The 19,827-nt window shown below is 39.0% G+C and overlaps 1 protein-coding gene and 1 long non-coding RNA gene across 3 annotated transcripts; both read right to left on the reverse strand.

Annotated features, from left to right (window-relative positions):
• Window positions 1-2,200: 2,200 nt before the first annotated feature.
• LOC103673185 (acylpyruvase FAHD1, mitochondrial-like) lies at window positions 2,201-3,727 on the reverse strand. The gene is made up of 3 exons (XM_008701931.2): window positions 3,547-3,727; window positions 2,868-3,003; window positions 2,201-2,799 (listed from the first exon to the last, which is right to left on the reverse strand). Exons 1-3 carry the CDS (start codon window positions 3,725-3,727, stop codon window positions 2,334-2,336), a joined length of 783 nt encoding a protein of 260 aa, XP_008700153.2. The 3' UTR covers window positions 2,201-2,333.
• A 4,699-nt stretch (window positions 3,728-8,426) lies between these two features.
• Window positions 8,427-19,051, reverse strand: LOC103673051. 2 transcript variants are annotated; one of them, XR_005832251.1, is made up of 3 exons: window positions 19,004-19,051; window positions 18,306-18,405; window positions 8,427-8,486 (listed from the first exon to the last, which is right to left on the reverse strand). It is a non-coding gene; the product is annotated as an uncharacterized LOC103673051 (long non-coding RNA). The 2 variants fall into 2 exon arrangements; XR_571298.2 differs by lacking the exon at window positions 8,427-8,486 and adding an exon at window positions 8,558-8,732.
• Window positions 19,052-19,827: the final 776 nt, after the last annotated feature.

A 19,827-nucleotide genomic window follows, 5' to 3' on the forward strand; every position in this document is an offset into this window, starting at 1 on the left:
TCTAATGGCCTCTTTTCTGTCTTTATCCTGTTTTCCTCTGAAGAATTTGGCAGTGTTGATTGTTCTCTCTTTAGAATGATTTCCGCCTCTCTTAGTTTTTCTGTAAACCTGGTCTCAGGATTACTTTCCAATCTCTCTGTTCCTCCTTTGTTTCTTCTAGTATTTTCTCCCTCTCTATCCTTTAAATATGGATGTTACCCATGGTTCTGCCTTTTCCTTCTAGGTTGTTCTCCACTTTCTATGTTTTCTGCTTCATCTATGTCCATTACTCCAGCACGACCTATATGCCAATGACTTCTTTAGACATAGAAGGCCATCTTCATAAAGATGTCCTACAGGCTTCTCATATTCTACCCCAGATTGAATCACTATACACATAGTGAACTTCAGTTTGAGCAGTCACAAACTGGGAAGCAGAAATGTAACTTTATGTTCTATAATATCTCATGTCCCCCCCGCCAAAGAGATCGCATATTTATTTGGAAGACAACAGTTTGTAAATTATCTCCCAAACTCAGAATCTATGGGCCATGCAAGAGAAACAAAAGATAAAATGAATTTATGGGACTTCATCAAGATTAAAAGTTTCTGCACATCCAAGGAAACAGTCAGAAAAACTAAGAGGCAGCCCACGGAATGGGAGAATATATTTGCAAATGACACTACAGATAAAGGACTGGTATCCAAGATCTACAAAGAACTTCTCAAACTCAATACACGAGAAACAAATAAACAAATCAAAAAATGGGCAGAAGATATGAACAGACACTTTTCCAATGAAGACATACAAATGGCTAACAGACACATGAAAAAATGTTCAAAATCATTAGCCATCAAGGAAATTCAAATCAAAACCACACTGAGATACCACCTTACGCCAGTTAGAATGGCAAAAATAGACAAGGCAAGAAACAACAATTGTTGGAGAGGATGTGGAGAAAGGGGATCCCTCCTACATTGTTGGTGGGAATGCAAGCTGGTACAGCCACTTTGGAAAACAGTGTGGAGGTCCCTTAAAAAGTTAAAAATTGAGCTACCCTATGATCCAGCCATTGCACTACTGGGTATCTACCCCAAAGATACAGACGTAGTAAAGAGAAGGGCCATATGCACCCCAATGTTCATAGCAGCAATGTCCACAATAGCTAAATCGTGGAAGGAGCCGAGATGCCCTTCAACAGATGACTGGATTAAGAAGTTGTGGTCCATATGTACAATGGAATATTACTCAGCTATCAGAAAGAACGAGTTCTCAACATTTGCTACAACATGGACAGCACTGGAGGAGATAATGCTAAGTGAAATAAGTCAAGCAGAGAAAGACAACTATCATGATTTCTCTCATCTATGGAACATAAAAACTAGAATGATCAGTAGGGGAAGAAAGGGATAAAGAAAGGGGGGTAATCAGAAGGGGGAATGAAACATGAGAGACTATGGACTATGAGAAACAAACTGAGGGCTTCAGAGGGGAGGAGGGTGGGGGAATGGGATAAGCTGAGAATCTATGGGCCATGATACATACCCTAAGTAAATATGTGAGGTCTTCATTAATTGTTCATTTATTAAATAAATTTTAAGTTAACTGATTATGTAATGTTTTCCCACATTTCTGTGATAAGAATCATTTAGAGAGCTGGAAATTAATTAATTCTACTAATTAAAATGAGGCCTGGTATAGGCCAGTAACTTGGAAATGTTTATATTTACAAATATCCCCAGATGATTATCATGATCCAAGGAAATTTGGGAAATGCTGACTTGAAACATGCTTTTCAGCTTCCTTTAGATTTTAAGTCTTGAACTACTAATCCCTGAATGACCCATGGAAAAGTCTTATCCAGTCCACTTTTAGAAAAGGGAAGCAAGTTTTCTGAACATTTAGTTTGATAAATTCTCTTTGGAAGCATCACAAATACTTTATTCTGGTTGTTTCTTAGAAGACACTGTTCCTCATTTCCACTTCTAGCCCAGTGTCTTCTAGATCACATTTTCCTTGGAGTTCCATCTTCCTTGAGTTGAGACATAACAATCCAATTAAATCACTTAAAAATTGGTTTCTTATTAAAGGACTGTCACCTCAAGTAACCTTTGCTTCCTTCTGTCTTGCTCCTCTCTCTCCTAAAACTTAAGAAGTTAGGGTGCTTTGTATGGATTCAATAAATCTCGTATTACCAACCCCGTGTATGTAAGCCTGAATTTCATTTTTTTTTTTTTTTTAAACAGGTCCTATTCCTTGGGCGTCCTGGTCCAGATTATACCTCCTTCTAGCATGGTCATTATGTTGGAAACACTGTTGATGATGTAGAGGATGTGAAAAATCATGGAGGATGTCACAGTTTCCGCCTGAGTTTGCCATTGACCTTTGGCCAGAGCTTCAGGTTGTGAGGGTCAGGGATCTTCTCTTCGGGCACAAATGTGCTGATGGGGCTGAAAACCGTGAAGCTCATGGCCAGAGCCAGGACAGTCCCTTCTTGCACTGGTCCTGCACATCGCTGGTGGTCATATCCACGGCACAGCTGGCCACATAGTCTGTGGCTGTGGCCTCTGGGAAGACACAGCCACACTGCGTCTGTGCAGGCTGGGGCTGTAGGCGGGCTAGAGGATGGCCAAGCCCTCAGTTGGTGTCGGTGGTGGACAGCTTCAGGAAGCGCACCCGCCCTGCTCTGAGCCGCTCTCCGCAGCTCCAAGATGTGGTTCACGTAGTTCCTGCCCACAGACGTAGTACTCTTCCCCAACTCCTGGAAGCCGGACAGCTGCCCATAGACTACCAGGTCTCTCGCCGGTTGCCCCTGAAGTCTAACAAATTTTGCCAGACCGGGTCACGTGACGACTACGCCTACGGCTACCCGGAGAGGACGAACTACCTTGGGACTTCTCGCGTGGCATTCCGCGGGGGATTATCGTCGTGGCGCTCGGCCTTCTGGGAGCCACTCTCCAGTGGCCCCGGCACTCGGGCCTGGTTCTCAGAGAGGGACGGGTTGTGTAATATCTCCGTTTGTTCTCAGGTTTGAGGGTGGATGTTATGTTCTCATGCTTTTTAAACGTAAGTATCTGTCTGTTTTAAGTATTAGTCTTATTTTGTTTTCTTTCTGGTAATTTCTCAATCTCTCAAATTTTCCTCCCTCTTAAGTATTCTCTTCTCCCTTTACTCCTTCCCAAGAGGGCACTTGGGGGAGAAGGAAGCTTTTATAGCCTAGGGGCCGTGGGGGAGGGGCATCCAGACCATAGCTCTTCTCCACTCTCTCACTGATGTCCAGCCCACTTCACCAGGTCTGTGGTGCCAGTCTCTGTTTTTTGTTTGTTTGTTTTGTTTTTTTGTTTAAAATTTTATTTATTCATTTGAGAGACAGAGACAGAGAGAGCACAAGCAGGGGGAGAGGCAGAGGGAGAAGGAGAAGCAGACTCTGGCTGAACTGGGAGTCTGACCTGGGGCTCGATGCCAGGATCTTGGAGATCATGACCTGAGCCGAAGGCAGAGGCTTAACTATCTGGGCCACCCAGGTGCCTGGCCAGTCTCTGTCTTTTGCAGGTAGACAGGCTCACCTGGTGTATCAGCTGTCCTGAGCTGGTCCCCGTTGACGTGTGAATTGACCCACTGTGGTTTTGAGGTGTGTTCTCTTGATATTTCTTTCCTTACCGCTGCCTCTAACGGTGCGGTTGCTCTTGGCAAAATTCCTGGCGTCTTCTGTAGCGCACCCTTTTTGCACCTGTCATGCCGAGGCATACTCACCTTGTATGACTGCCCTCAGGCTTTCCTGCTTAGGCATTTCCCTCACTAATTGCTGTTTTGCAATACTCAGGTCATGCTGGATATTGCACTATTCTCTCTATTGAGTTTCTTTAACTGGCTGATCATTCCCCAGACCAGGGAAGAATCAGCTTCAAGATATTTAGATCTATCCTTTCCCTCCCCGCAATGTACCCAAGTGTGTTTCTATCACGTCTGCTCCCTCTAGAGGTCTTAGTTCCAGGACACTTCAGTCTCAGTGTGTCAGTCAGGCTCTTGGAAGATCTAGAGATGGCATACGGAAATTGGGCAATTTCAGAAGAATTTAGCAGAGGGACTGTTTACTAAGGTGTAAGGAAACCACAGGAGACAGTACAGGGCTCAGGCTAGAAATAGCAGGATGGCCAGGCAGAAGTCGGGGATCCTTGGTGGATGCAGACAGCCTGGGACAATCCTACAAGGAAGGAGATAGTAAGTATCCTGACCCCCTTTTCTCCCTCTGATCTTTTCTAGGTGCCCTTCATTGGCTGAATTCAGTAAGAAGCCAGAGGGCAGGGAGCCTGTTAATGCAACCCATCCCTTGATAGAATCCAGCCAGTCTCCTGGGCCACGGAGCAGGTGGAGAATGGATCTGAAAGGGCAGTGGAATATACCTGCCGACTCAGCTTCCTGGAGGTACAGAGAAAATTCTGTGTGTGTGTGTGTGTGTGTGTGTGTGTGTGTATGTATGTGTGAGAGAGAGAGAGAGAGAAGTAGCGGAATGCTCACAGAAATTATTGATTGTAAAGAAATGTTACTGATGGAACAGTTGTTTTACATGTAAGTTATACGTAGTAAGAAGGAAAAGTCTGAGGCCATTAAAAAGGATTGTATAGCTGTGTGGGGACTATAGCTTGTCCTTTGTAGTTCTTTTTCTCAGCACCAGTCCTGCTATCTAGCACAGAGGAAATATTCAGTATTTATTAATGTCTTTTTGTACTAGGGAAACAAATCTGAAGCCAGGATGTGTTCACACATTGTGATGGTTAATTTTATGTGTCAGCCTGATTGGCTAAAGGATGTCCAAATACTTGGTGAAACATTTCTAGCTGTGTCTGTGAGGGTGTTTTTGGGAGAGATTAGCATTTGAATCAGTAGACTGAGTAAAGACCTGACCTCATGAACTAATGATGAGGACCCACTCTGTTGAGGGCAGAGAGAGGCAGAAGGGTGCAATCTCCCTCTTCTTGAGCTGAGACTTCCATCTTCTCCTGCCCACTGACATGGGGCCTCCTGCTTCTCAGGCCTTCTGACTATGGGACTTACACCAGCGACTCTCCTCCTGCCCCCCAGGCCTTTGGCCTTGGACTATATTATACTGACTTTCTTGCTTTTCCAGGTTACAGATGGCAGATCATGGGACTTCTAGACTTTCATAATTGTCCCAGTTAATTGCTATAATAAATCTCCTGTGTATATCCCTTTGTATCCTATTGGTACTATTTCTGTGGTGAAGTCCAATGCACAGTTTGGTTAGTTGAACGTGTTCTCTAAATCGGACTGATGGCTATTAGAACTCCTCTTTCGGCAGTGATTATCCTTGTTCAAATAACCTGATTGCTTATTTAGTCAAAGAGGAGTGTCCTCAGAATGTTGCCCAAAATGTGCCTTTACTTTGTTCTTTCTTTAGAGGAATTTGTCTATTTACAACTCTTTTTTTTACAAACAAAAATTTTTTTGTTTTGTTTTAAAATTTTTCCTCCCCTCTGCTTCCAGAGCTCTGCCTGGCTAACTTAAATGAACAGTGACACTGCTTCTGCTCATCCTTTTCTGTCTTTAGAAACAACCACATGATGTGATTTTCTAGTCTTCCTTGGAGATAATCTCCATGATCGGGCTTTCTCTTCTAACCTCTACTGATCTTGGAGGCCATCCTGGGAACCCTCTTCTCATTTTCCATGTCAGCCTATTTCTGGTCTAGATGGGTATTAAGGATGTGGGATGATTATATGCTCTACTGCCTGTTACGTAGCTATCATATTATAGAGCTTGCTTTTAAAATCTATCATGGAATATTATTTCTAACATATGTTTCTCATTTCTTTCCTTACCTAAGAGTACAAATCTTTTTAAAATTTCTATTGAAATATATTTTATTTCAATCTGTGTGCACCACTTATTTTAGACCTGTGAACATAATATTATTTCTCATATAAAATGTAGTCCAGGAGCAGCAAACTCAGTTCTGTAAGGGTCAGTCAGGTAACAGTAGTGTGCGAAGCTGCCAGATTAGAGAAAATAGAGTGATGTTGGGACTCTGGAAAGAGGTATGCATGCTTTACCTAAAGGTATTAAAATTTAACTTAACAAAAATGCTTTTCTGGCAAAAATCAATTTAAAAGTTGTCTGTGGGCCTGACTCAGTCCCTGATTTAAATCACTGACAAAAACATTAATAGCATGGAGGGTTTATTGACATTCTTGCTCATTTATTCATTTAACAAACATTAATTGAATGCTGCAGAGTTCCAGTTAGGTGTTGCACCTCTAAATAGAAATGCTAACACTAATACTGATACTAAGAACGTGTCTTTGACTCTCAGGTTCTCTGGCTCTAGTAAAACTGGTGGAAAAATGAATGTCTAATTATAGAACTATGTGGTGGGTTTCCAGAGAAGTTGGGAACCTAAAAGAGTGGGTGGGTGATGCCTGAGGACTCAATGAGAAAGGTAGACAGGAAACAGATTTTGAAGATCAACAGGTAAGGCCGTAATATTTTTCAAGAGATTTACATGTTTAGAAACGTTTGTTACATCTGTTAAGGTTGGTAAAATTTTAAAAAGTATTTCTCATAATGCTAGGGATAGTTCATTCTAATTTACATTATTCTAAGGTTTTTTTATTGCTCGTATTTTAAAAAAGATTTTATTTATTTGAGAGGGGGAGAGAGAGAGAGAGAAAATGAGTGGTGGGGTGGGGCAGAAGGAGAGAGAGAGAGAGAGAGAGAGAGAGAGAGAAGCAGACTCCCTGCTGAGCAGGAAGCCCACTGCGGGGCTTGATCCCAGGATGGGAGATCATGACCTGAACCAAAGGCAGATGCTTAACCAACTGAGCCACCCAGATGCCCCTCTAAGGTTTTTTTTGTTTTGTTTTGTTTTTAAAGAATTTTTGTTCCAAAACTATTCATAATTAAGGTTAAATACTGGTCTTTCTGGAATATCAGGAAATGCTAACTAGTGGGCTAAGGGGAAAAAAGTGAAGTGATGCATCCTGTGTACTCTTACCTTTTTGGAGTTTTATAATGTACACTAAATGCCCTTTTGCCCCCTTTTTTGTTCTAGAACTATTAACATTTTGTTAACAGTGTTCTGTGGAACAGCAATTTATAAGGCACTGATCTGCCTTATAACAATATAATTGTTGAAAAATGAAAAGTTATTGTCATCCAGGGTTATTTGGGCTACCCTGCTTCCAACAATAGTCAACTTTTAATTCTTCTGCTAGTAGCAAAGGCTTATTGAGCACTTTACCAATTCATTCTTCCACTGAATTAACCTTTTATTGGAGAATGAGTAGTTGTTTTCAAAGTGAGATAGCCCCATCTGTTATAAATAAAGCCAAATGAAAGGTATTTGCAATGATTATAAAATAGGTTTGTAATAATGATTAATTGTGCCCCAGTGTTATCAGAGGAAGGTTTAGGTGATATCTTACTAAAGACTGCTGTTGCAAAAAGTATAAAGGAGAGAGATATTGTTGAGTATTGCTGAGTATCCATTTAATAAAATGAAAATTGGGTCCCAAGTGAAAATGTGCATAAGGACTATGGAATCACTAAGAAGATAATGTATGAATCTTCAGGTTAGTAGGGCTTCGAAACAGAGCTAAATGACATTTTAAGAAGTATAATGAATAGTGACTGCTTCCTTTTCACTTTGGTAAGCACTGTTCATTTCTTCGCCTTTTTATTTGTTGCAACATTGTATAGATAATTGGGGTTGGAAGTTAATTTGTAAAGCGCCTGTTTTCAGTAAGAGCAATATCTAAGCAACAGGACACTTGCTTACTTATATTGTTCTTAAAGCTCTGCAGAGAAAAGCAAGCAGGACTCTCCCTAGAGATTTTTCTTTTGCAAATGACCTGCTAGTCTGTGCAGGAGTGGTAGACAGCAAACACCAAGGTTTGTGTAACACTCAGGTATGAGCAGCCAGGCTGGATAAGAATCAGACCAAAAAAACCCCCCAAAACTCACTTGAAAAAGTTGCATTCAGCTTTGTTTGAATATCAAAAAGTGAAAAACATCTGAAAGCCCATTGATAGAGCACTGGTGAGGTGTATTAATGCATAGACAAGAAATAAACAACTGAGCATTAAAGTGAATGAGGTAGATCTTCACATACTGAGGAAAAATACTTGATTTATTAGGAAACAAAAGAAAAAGAAAGAAAACAGGTACAGAACAAAGTGTCAAATAAGTTCTCCATTTTATCTTTAAAAAGATGCAGAAGAATACATGGGCCTGGGATATTTCTGAAAATATGCATTGAAATGTTGATGACAGTTATCCACGAAGAGTGAGACATGTGTCTCGAGTTGAGAATAAAACTTGCTTTTAGGGGCGCCTGGGTGGCTCAGTCATTAAGCGTCTGCCTTCGGCTCAGGGTGTGATCCCAGCGTTCTGGGATCGAGCTCCACATCAGGCTCCTCCACTGGGAGCATGTTTCTTCCTCTCCCACTCCCCCTGCTTGTGTTCCCTCTCTCGCTGGCTGTCTCTCTTTCTGTCAAATAAATAAATAAAATCTTAAAAAAACAAAAACAAAAACAAAAAACTTGCTTTTAAATGTATAAACCTTTATTTTGTGTGTGTGTGTGTACACATTCTATGGAGTTACTATTTTGTAAAAAAATAAAAGCCAGGTAGACCATGAGTAAGTGGATTTGGTGGTGGTGTTGAGCGAGGCATCAGGAAGAGGTTTTCAGCTGTGTATACTGGATGTCCATTCCCATAAACATCGTGAGCATTTCTAGGAGAGTCCATTGAAAGCAACAGACAGTGAATTAATGGATTGTGGAATCAGGATATTCCAAGTAGGATAAGTTTGAATCTTGACTTTTATAAGCAGTAATAAACGACATGGCTGAACCTTGACTTCCTCATCTGTGAAATGGAAATAACAGTTCTTGCCTTGTATGGTCTTAGGAAGAAAGTGTGTAGTACAATGCCTACTATTATAGTTTCTATGTAATGGATTACCATCTTGCTTTCAACTATTTTAAATTTTATTATATTGCTCTCATGCAATATGCCAGTTTTTTTTTCTTGATATCTGGAACAGGGTAGTATTTAGTATCTGGTAAACTTTTTTTAAAGGTTTTATTTATTTATTAGAGAGCACGCATGAGCAGGGAGGAGGGGCAGAGGGAAAGGGAGAAGAGGGCTTCCCACTGAACAGGGAGCCCAATGTGGGTCTTGGTCCCAGGGTCCCAAGATCATGACCTGAGCCGAAGGCTCATGTTCAACCAACTGAGCCACCCAGGTGCCCCTGTCTGGTAAATTCTTAACATATAATATTTTCTCTAGATTTTTTTCTCCAAGTGAAGAATAAATCTATTATCTTTGTTATACTTTGTCCCTGGATTATGCCTCTTTGCCCAAAAATATCTTTTGATAACTAGACATCCAAATATAAGTCCTAGGACAAATCTTTCCTTCTTTACCTCTTTTCTCTCTTCCTTCCTTCCTTCCTTTTATATCTTTCTATCCTTTACTTTGGCAGAAGTGCTACCTAGAAATCCATTTTTATTTGAGATTTCTGCCCTGATAAACTATGTAAAAATAATCTATTCATGAGATACATTTTTATTAATTTTTGCATTCTAGAAAGACCATCCCCAATACCTTGGGAAATCACATTTTCCAAGAATACACCCGTAGGTTTCTCTCTCTCTCTCTCTCTTTTTTCCTATATGTGCCTCTATCTTACATCCTGAAAAATGGATTTATCACATTAAATATTTTACTAAGGTCTTATCATATAGGACACATGTGATGGTTTGTTTTGTGTGTCAACTTGGTTGGCTGTAGTACCCAGTTATTCAGTCAAACACTAATCTAGATGTTGCTGTGAAGATATTTTGTAGATGTAGTTAATATCTACAATCAGTTGACTTTAAGGAAATTATCTTGTATAATATGGGTGGGTCTCATCCAATCAGTCGAAAGGCCTTAAGAGCAAAACTAGAGTTTCTCCGAGGAAAAAGAAATTCTGTCTGTGGGTGCAGCCTCGGCTCCTGCTTGAGAGTTTTCTGGCCACTGTCATGCCCCGTGTCTGTAGACCCCAGACCCCAATAAGACTTGCTGAGCCAGATCCTACAATTGCAGAAGCTAATTTCCTTGAAATAAATCTCTCAATAAGAGGGGTGTGTGTGTGTGTGTGTGTGTGTGTGTGTATTTATTGGTTCTGTTTTTCTGGTGCAAACTTGACTCATACAGATGATTTTGGTACTGAGAGTAGAGTCTGCTGTAACAAATACCTAAAAATGTGGAAGTGGCTTTGGAATTGGATAATGGGTAGAGGTTGAAAGCATTTTGAGGTGCATGGTAGAAAAAGTCCAGATTTCCTTGAAGAGATTGTTGATGGAAATGTGAATAGTGAAGATATTTCTGGTGAGGTCTCAAACGGAGATGAGGAACATGTTGTTGGAAACTGGAGGAAAGGCAATCCTTTTTATAAGATGGCAGAAAACTTGGGTGAATTGTGATCTACTGTTGGGTGGAAAGTACAATTTATAAGCTACAAACTTGGATATTTAGCTGAAATTTCCAAGCATAGCTTTGAAGGGACAGCTCCACTTTAAGAGGAAAGAAATAAATGGAGGAAGGAAATCTTAAGCAAAAACTGACAAGCACTTGATTTGGAGGCTCGTGTTCTATCCATATTGCTAAGGTTACTAAATTTGGAAATTCACTGTTAGAAAAGCATGTAGTGGAGACAGGGCCAAGGATATGGCTTGACTGTCTTTGCTGAAGAGGTTATGTGTGTGACTCATGGAGCCAACCAACCATGTTAGCAGAAGCCAGGAATAGAGATGGGCTTATCCAGGAAGGTTCTGCTGACAACTCTCTTGTCTAATTGTGTGATTCTCATGAATTACACAGGAGGCTGACAAAGTTTTAGTATGTTACAGCAGTAGAAACACTACCAGCTTGGACTGAAAGGGACAGAGATTGGACAAAATGAAAGAATATTGGACTCCCAAATATCTACAAACAGGAAAGAGGCTGATAGAGCTACTCTGCTGCAGACATATACCGCTTTTCAAGAAAAAGGAAGAATAACTTAAAGGGCAGTACTGCAAATGCAGAGACAGAGGCTGACAGAAGCTCTACAGACCCAGAAACATGGATGCCAGCGGAGCATCTGTGAGCCTACAAGTCCGTCTCCACGGGCCCAGAGGGAAGAGGGTTGAGCTACAGAGGATTCTCTCAGCCCTTGAAACCTAATGGAATTTTCCATCTTGTATTTCAGACTGGCTTGGGACAAGTGATCCCTTTATATTTTCTATTTTCTCTCTTTTGGAATGGGAATGTATATCATATGTGTGTCCCACTATTATATTTTAGAAGCAGATAACTTGTTTTCTAGTTTTATGGATCTATGGATAAAAAGAAACTTTGCCCTAGGATGCATCATATAGAGAGTCTTACCCATTCCTGATTTAGATGATTTAGGAGGTGGGACTTGGGACTTCTTTGAGCTGGTGATAATTTAGGTGAGATTTTGGATTTAGAGTTGGTGCTATAATGCAGACTTTGGGGGATGCTGGGATAGGGTTAATGTATTTTGCATGTGGGACTGACATAAATTGAATAGTGTCTTTCAAAAAGATAGGTCTAAGTCCTAACCCCTGGCATCTCTAAGTATAAGCTTATTTGGAAATAGGGTCTTTGCAGATATAATTAAGTTAAGGACTTTAGGATGAGATTACTTGATTTAGAGTGGACCCTAAATCCAATGACTAGTGCCCTCATAAGAGAAAGGAGAAGAAGATTTGAGACACACAGAGACACAGAGGAGAACACACAAAGAGCAAGGCCATGTGAAGTCGGAGGCAAAACTTGGAGTAATGTTTGTACAAACCAAGGAATGTAAGGATTCTGACAGCCACCAGAAGCTGTAAGAGAGGCATGAAATAGATTCTCTCTCTGAGCCTCCAGAAGGGACCAACGAGCTGATACCTTGATTTCTGACTTCTGGCCTCCAAAATTGTATGAGAACAAATTTCTGTTCTTTTAAGTCAGTTTGTGATATTTATTATGCAACCCTGGAAAACTAATACAGTGTATAGTGCAAAAAGAGAAAATACTCATATTTTGCTCTCAAGGTATATACTGTTATTTTTTAAAAGTTTTTTTTATTTTAATTCCAGTGTAGTTAACATATTTACATTAGTTTCAGGTGTACAATATAGTGATTCAGCAATTCTGTACAATACTCAGTGCTCATTATGATAAGTGTACTCTTGATCCCCTTCACCTGTTTCACCCATTCCCCACCCACTGCTCCTCTAGTAGCCATCAGTTTGTTCTCTATAGTTACGAGTCTGTCTTCAGGTTTGTTTCTCTTTTTTCCCCCTTGTTCATTTGTTTGGTTTCTTAAATTATACATATGAGTGAAATCATATGGTATTTGTCTTTTTCTAATGGACTTATTTTACTTAGCATAATGTTCTCTAGCTCTATTCATATTGTTGTAAATTACATGGCAAGATTTCTTTTTTTGATGGCTGAGTAATATTCCTTGTGTGTGGTGTGTGTATACACTACATTTTCTTTAGTCATCTATGGATGGACATTTGGGCTGCTTTCATAATCTGGGTATTGTAAATAATGATGCAGTAAACGTAGGGGTGCATATGTCCCTTCAAATTTGTGGTTTTGTATTCTTTGGGTAAATGCCCAGTAGAGCGATTACTGGATCATAGAGTAGTTCTATTTTTTTAAAAAAGATTTTATTTATTTATTTATTTGACAGAGAGAGCACAGGCAGGGGGAGCAGGAGAGGGAGAAGCAGGCTCCCCACTGAGCAAGGAGCCTGATCTGGGACTCCATCCCAGGATCCTGGGATCATACCCTGAATTGGAGGGAGACGCTTAATCGACTGAACCACCCAGGCGTCCCTATAGTTCTATTTTTAATTTTTTGAGGAACTTCTGTACTGTACTGGCTGCACCAGTTTGCATTCCTACCAAAAGTGCATGAGGTTTCCTTTTTCTGCACATACTCACAAGCACTTGTTTCTTGTGTTGCTGATTTTAGCCATTGTGGCAGGTGTGAGGTGCTCATTGTAGTTTCTTTTTCGTTCTTTCTTTCTTATTTATTTATTCATTTTAGGGGGGGGGGAGAGGGGTGGAAGGAGAAAGGAGAAAATCTCAAGCAGACTCCCTGTTGAGCACAGAGCCTGACACAGGGCTCGATCCCGTGACACCAAGACTATGACCTGAGCCAAACCAAGAGTTGGATGCTTAACCGACTGTGTCACACAAGCACCCCTCATTGTAGTTTAATCAAAACTACATGCATTTCCCTGATGGCGAGTGATATTGAGTGTCTTTTCATGTGTCTGTTGGCCATCTGTATGTTTTCTATACTGTTATGTTTTTGAGTTGACATGTCAAGTAGGTTGAGAATAGAATTAAAATACTGCTTTATTTGACCAGGAGTGCTATACTTGCCATATTAGAAGAAATAGAAGGTATTAAGGAGTTGTGAATGGGGACAGAGATGGTGTAATCCAGTGATCCCCCAAATTTTCCCCACTGGAACAAACATCAAGGATGATTATGTTCATACTCAGAACACTGTCATCAACATACTCTGATTTGAGAAATGCCAGAGAGTTTTGCAGGAAGTAAAGCACATAGAGCTACAGACTTTTTTTTTAAGCCTCAACTAGCTTTATCTTTTTCCTTTTAAAAATATGTACATAGATAAAGTCACTAAGAAATTTTCATATGATTTATGAGAATTATAATAATTCATAATCACCCAACTCTTCAGGGTTAATAAAGGCTATTATAGGATATAAAGTAGACTGTGTATTATGAGCAATTTCATCTTTGTTGGCTCGGTTAGGCATCTGCCTTTGGCTCAGGTCATGATCCCAGGGTCCTAGGATGGAGCCCCACATGTGGGGCTCCCTGCTCAGTGAGGAGTCTGCTTCTCCCTTTCACTCTCGCTCTGTGTTTTCTCTTTCTGTCAAATAAATAAATAAATAAATAAATCTTAAAATTTGCCATTAAAAAAAAAGTGCCAGTGACTGATTTTGATGTTATAGTGGGGACAACTTTGGAACAGCTATACAGTTTTAAAACAAAATTATCTGTAAATCTTGGTAATTTAATTATTGAACTACCTGTGACACTTGGCCCAGCTGCTCATGATATAACAGTGTCATGACATTGGGGTTGTGAATTGTTGCACTAGTTCAGCTCTTTTTTCAGAGATTAAAACTGAGACCTAAAGAGTAACTTAGTTAAGACCTCATGGTGCACTAATAACAGGACTGGGGCTGGGGGCGTTCAGGGGGGAGGGAAGTCAATATAGAGTACATACTATGTATGCATCTGGTGTTGTCCTAGGCATTTTCTACACATTCTCCTCACTTTTCACAACGCTTCAAGGTAGACGTTAATTTTTTCACTGTACAGAGGAGATAATAGATTCTCAGACAGTTTAACAACTTGTTTAATAACATACAACAGGTAAGTCACCCAGCAGGGATTTAACACAGGTCTAAATCTCCTATTACACTGCTGTGCTTAAAAATAGAACCCATGCCTCTTAACTTCAGTTGTATGCTATAAACCGCATTAAATTTTCTCTCTAATAAAAAAAAAGTTATAAAAAGGCAAATCTGTACACTATTCTGGTATTAATCAGGATGTATTCCTACTCACATAGACTTACATTTGTCTCCATAATTTGTTACATATTTTGCTGATTATTTCCAGATCAAAGTAGCATTCTGCCTGTGTTTGAGTCAACTATTGGTAGCTATTGACAAAAAATACTTGGACTGATCAAAAAGGGTCAGTAATGTTAGCAAAATCACTGAAAATGATGGATCATTTCTCCAAACACACCTAGTTGACGTTTTTTTCTTTAATACTAGTTGAACTTAATTGTTATTTTGGCACTTTGTTGTATTGACCTTAATCATTACAAAACTGATTATTGAGATACTTTAGGTAGAATTGCCTTCAGTGAATGGCATGAGGTTTAAGTGAAATCTTAAAAAAACTAACACTTTACCTACATTGGTATAGTCAATCAATTACTCAATCATACCCATTATTTTGTCTATATAGCTTGAAATAAACATGAATTATAACTGCAGTGATAATAGATTTCTTTTTTTTCTGTCCTATCTCCATATAAACTGCCATCAAATAGTTTATTTTGGAAGATGAATGGCAAGCTATGACATTTCTAGTTCAAAAGTTGTGTTCAATTACATTGTTTTTACAGTAACAGGAATTATGGTAAGAGGAGTTAGAATAACTTTAATTATGCTTATTTCACTTATGAACTTTCTTTTGTGATATTAGCATCTAATTTTTTTAAAACCATAAATTGCTATATTATTTTATAAAGGATTCACCTTTCATCTGGGAGTTTGAATTTGCTTAGTTGTTTTTATCATCTGAATCAATCATTTATTTTTCATGAATGTGTTATATCTATCATTTATTCACCCATCCATCCATCTTTTCTGTAAACATATCTGTAAACAGTAGTTGATTTGTTGAAACAATCCAAGTTTTACTCTTTAAAATTCACTTCAGAAAGTTCAGTGAATTTGAAATCATAAGAGACTTCAGTATATTTTCATATAAAATAGAGAAGTTACATTCTAATAGAAAATTCAGATTTTCCTTAAGGATTAGGTTGATACTATTGAATTAACAGAAATTTTAAAGCAAAATTATGAGTCCAGCTGTGATAGCCATGTCAATTATAGATTAAAACGTTTTGAATGATCCAAATTAAATACAATTTATGTCTTTTTTTTCATCTGAATAAAATTATAAGTAATTAAAGTGAGCATTGTTGTAAGGAAGGAAAAAATATATGGCTGACTACTGAGTTTTCCTATATGGCATACTGCAGCTGCCTTAAATCCTTTGTGGATTTGTCTAATTAGAAGGAAAAAAGGAAGGTAGGAAGGAATGGAAAAATTCATGAATATGCTATGGTAAATGTCCTCACAGAGGGCCTTAATAAGTCCATAGGAGTGCTTTGAAAAACCCAGTGGAGGAATGAAGGAAGCAGGATTAGGAGAGGGAGAAGTTGAACTGGGAGGCACTTGCAAGAGAGATCTCAGCTCTCCTAGGGGGAGATCTGGAAACGTAAAGATTTCTAATTGAGTCAAACGACTGTGTCTTTCTACCACTGCATCATTCATTGGTTGTAGGCTGTCCCTGAAGAAGGGGCCTGACATGAGGACTGGAGAGGGACTCAGGGGCAAGCTGTCTACAGTCCACATTCCCAGAAACTAAGGGAGTGAGTGGGTGCTTAGAGTCAGATTTGGGTGGTACACGATATCATCTACTAGAACGGAAGACTCACTTGACATAAGTGAGCATTGGCTTTTTAAAATACTCTTTAATATAAACAACCTCTTAGAGATATTCAGTAATTCCTCTGGTCTTCTCTACAGTGAAAGCCCTGTCTAAATTGCTGTTAGATGTATTGGCTACAAACCTGCTAAGATCTTTTGCGTCTCTGTCCCGGGCCAATCATTCGCATCTCTCCTTATAGGATGCTGGCTGGTTCTGCTTAACATGGAACAGTATCTGGCAATGATTGCTCACTGACTTCCAGTTGTTGTCAGTGTCTATTTCTGTGTACTCCTGGATACCTTGCTGCTGGTCCCACACAGATGAACAGGTACATCAGTAGAGTATGAAAAGGACAGGAGATGAGATACTCTCATGCTTTCAATACGGCGCCAGGCCTCTGACTGCTTGCTTCACTGTTAGCTGGTCATTCACCAGCCCTGGCCCTGCTACAGTAAGCTTTTTCTTGGGGAACTTAATTTACTCCCCAGTCTAAAGCAATATTCAGACTAATTCTGACTTAGCCCTAGACTTTCTCCACAGCATTAAAACAACGGGGATATCCTGTGTACTGATCTTACTATTCATCTGTAATGTCAAGTTGCAAGAATTTGGCAAGGCAGATTTTGAGCAGTGGAAAATTTCTGTGTCATATAAAAAATTGAATGAAATTTTCTAAGTTTTTTAACAGTTAAAATCTAGTGCAGCTTTAGCCAAGCTGAACTTAGTAGAGGTTGGAACCTTTATTTCTAAATCCCATACTGTACACAATTAATTTTGTATACATTGAGAGTTTATAGCTATATGGAAAATTAATGGTTTATTAAATTTAACACACTATGGTTCTAAGTCAAAACAAGAGAACTACTTTGATTCATTAAATAACTGCTTGTTACTGTCTTGATTTTTGTTCAGCCACGTCATTCACAGAAAGGGAGGAAGGAGATGTGTTAGTTTGTTGATTCTCTTCTCTAGATTTCATTCCCTTTCTCTCTTTTTTAAATTCTAGGTTTAGGCTCAGTCTACCACTTGAAGGGCAATATGTTCAGGACAAAAGACAATGCCCATATTTCCCAATCAGACGACTAATAATGGGAAAAAAAATAATCTCCATAATAAAGGTATACTTCAGAGGAACAAAACTATATTCTATGTGTAAAATAATAATTACTTGGTTGAATTTACATAACAAAGCTGGGATTCCATCCAAAAGCATTTACTTTTAGTGATAGATGGTGAGACTTTAAGAACTTGAAGTATATAAAAATTTTGATCAAACTAGCTTAAGTACAAAAGCAAAGCCAAATTATCGAAGTCTTGAAACTGAAATCTCAAATACAGAAGTATTTGAGATAAAATACAAATGTTTAATACACATCTAATATCGATATACCATTGACTTAGAAGTGGTGTGTCTCTGAGAGGGACATCGGCAACATGGCTCAATAAGTTGTTTATAATCATGTTCTCCCCTCAACAAAAAGAATTTGGTATCCATCCATGGACAAAAGTGCCTTTGTGGGAGCTGTGGCATCCAGTATTATGTGCCAAGGGACGCGGGAAGAGTCTTGCCCACCTGTGCATTTGGTATTAGGCATACAGACCCCCGTCCCAGCTGTGGACCGTGCAGTAGCCTGTGAACTGCTTTTAGCACCTCTTGGCAGTGGTCCTGTAGACCTTGGGAAACACTTGTAGGACAATCACCCACAGATAAGAAAAACGAAAAAAAGGGACTTTTGCCTTTTATGTGACTTGTTTCTCTTTATTAAATTCTTTATTAAATTTTTAAACAGAAATTCTGTAATCTTTCTAGCTTCTGCCAAAACTTTACTAAGCCTTGAGAATTCCTTGCCATGTTACTGTTGTGTGATACAAAAGGAATTCTTTCATTGTGTCTCTTTTCTTCTCCTTCCTGACTTTCCCCTTCTCCTTCACGGTTTTGTTTTTTATCTCCTTATTCTTCTTCATAAGCTTACCTTTATTTTATGCTCCAGTTTTCATAATCTCTTCTTCATGTTTTCATATTTTATTTTTCTTCCATCCTTTTTTTATTGAGCATGTATCTCATGTAGGACACTGTTGTGTATTGTAGGGTACACAAAGAGGATAAAAAAAGGTTATTGCCCTCAACGAAATCATATGCTTGAAAGGTAACATTTCTTACCAATAGCTTTCCTTGGAATTAAAAAAAAACAAGAATTAAGTCAAGAGAAAATTCCTAACATTTCTACCTAGACAACAAACACATGATATTATTTTGAATAATGCTAGATACTTTTTAGAAAAATAAAATCATTTGTGTTCATTTTTAATATCATATCTACACATAGAAATGGTTTATATTCATTTTAAAAACTTTGAATTATGGCACTGACTATTTGACATTCTGTGGACTGCTTAAAACCAAATATCCAATTCCACTAAAAGTTAGTTTAATGGATTTTTGTCAATTCCATTTTCTATTTTGTTCTTTTATATAAAAGAGCCACCTCAGAGTATTATTCATACATTGTTATCTAGAAATCTTTTATTTCTACTCTCTAATATAATAGGTTGTCAAGGACTGTGACAATTCTAAGATTTTACCCTCTTTGCAAGATAAAAAGTTAGCCTACTGCAGTTTCGTGAAAACTGTCAGAAGATGTAAGACTCCCGGTCAAAGTTTATTACTCACAGCAGTAGCAGAAACAGCAGTGCCAGGGGATCATCAACATCCCATATCAGAATCATTTCTGTGAAACTAGGTTAAACTGGTTAGATGGGAGGGGCTACCCTTATCCGAGTCTTACAGAAGGAAAAGTTTCAGTGGCTGTTACTGATGGCCAACTTCCTGAGAAGACCACTATGATATGTTGGTTAAGCCAAGTGAAGTTTATTATTCTCTAGTAAGGGAGGCCAGCCACCTTCCTGACAGAATCTTAGTAGGATCTTAGAGAAGGAGAGATTAAGGGCAGATATTTATAAGAATTTGGCTTCTGGGGGGCACCTGGATGGCTCAATTGTTTAAGTGTCTGCCTTCGGCTCACATCATGATCCCAGGGTCCTGGGACCAAGCGCTGCGTGGGACTCACTGCTCAGCGGGGAGCCTGTTACTCACTCTCCCTCTGTCTGCCACTCCCCTTGCTTGTACTCTCTGTCAAATGAATAAATAAAAAAATCTTTAAAAAAATACTTTAGAAAAAGAATTTGGGGTTTGGTTTAGGAGGTCTTTTAATGATGGGGCTAATTGGGATTGAACAGTCTTCATGACATAATAATTTAAGATTAGCGAGCACAGCAAGGTAAGGGTTTAGAAGTAAGTTTTGATACATACAGAGTCATTTAATAACCAAGTAATTTGTCCTTTTGAGTTATGTGTTGTTTGTAAGAGAAGCTCTTTATTCTGATGAGCAGTCTATTGTTTTGAGAGGGGGCTAGTTGAATAGTTGGCTATTTGGATAAATGGATTTTCAGAATTTCTATAACTTTACCTTACTGTACAAGAATTTCCTGCTCTAG

The sequence above is a fragment of the Ursus maritimus genome, unplaced genomic scaffold, assembly GCF_017311325.1.
Source record: "Ursus maritimus isolate PB19 unplaced genomic scaffold, ASM1731132v1 scaffold_4, whole genome shotgun sequence".
Taxonomy (NCBI): Eukaryota; Metazoa; Chordata; class Mammalia; order Carnivora; family Ursidae; genus Ursus; species Ursus maritimus.

Bases quoted from the DNA above. Each gene is read 5' to 3' on its own strand.
- LOC103673185 (XM_008701931.2), bottom strand. From the start codon at position 3,727: ATGCCTCGGCATGACAGGTGCAAAAAGGGTGCGCTACAGAAGACGCCA. The intron at 3,004-3,546 runs GTGAGCCTGTCT...CTCAAACCTGAG, and splicing joins CAGGACAGCTGATACACCAG to AACAAACGGAGATATTACAC. The intron at 2,800-2,867 runs GTAGTTCGTCCT...AAAATTTGTTAG, and splicing joins GCCACGCGAGAAGTCCCAAG to ACTTCAGGGGCAACCGGCGA.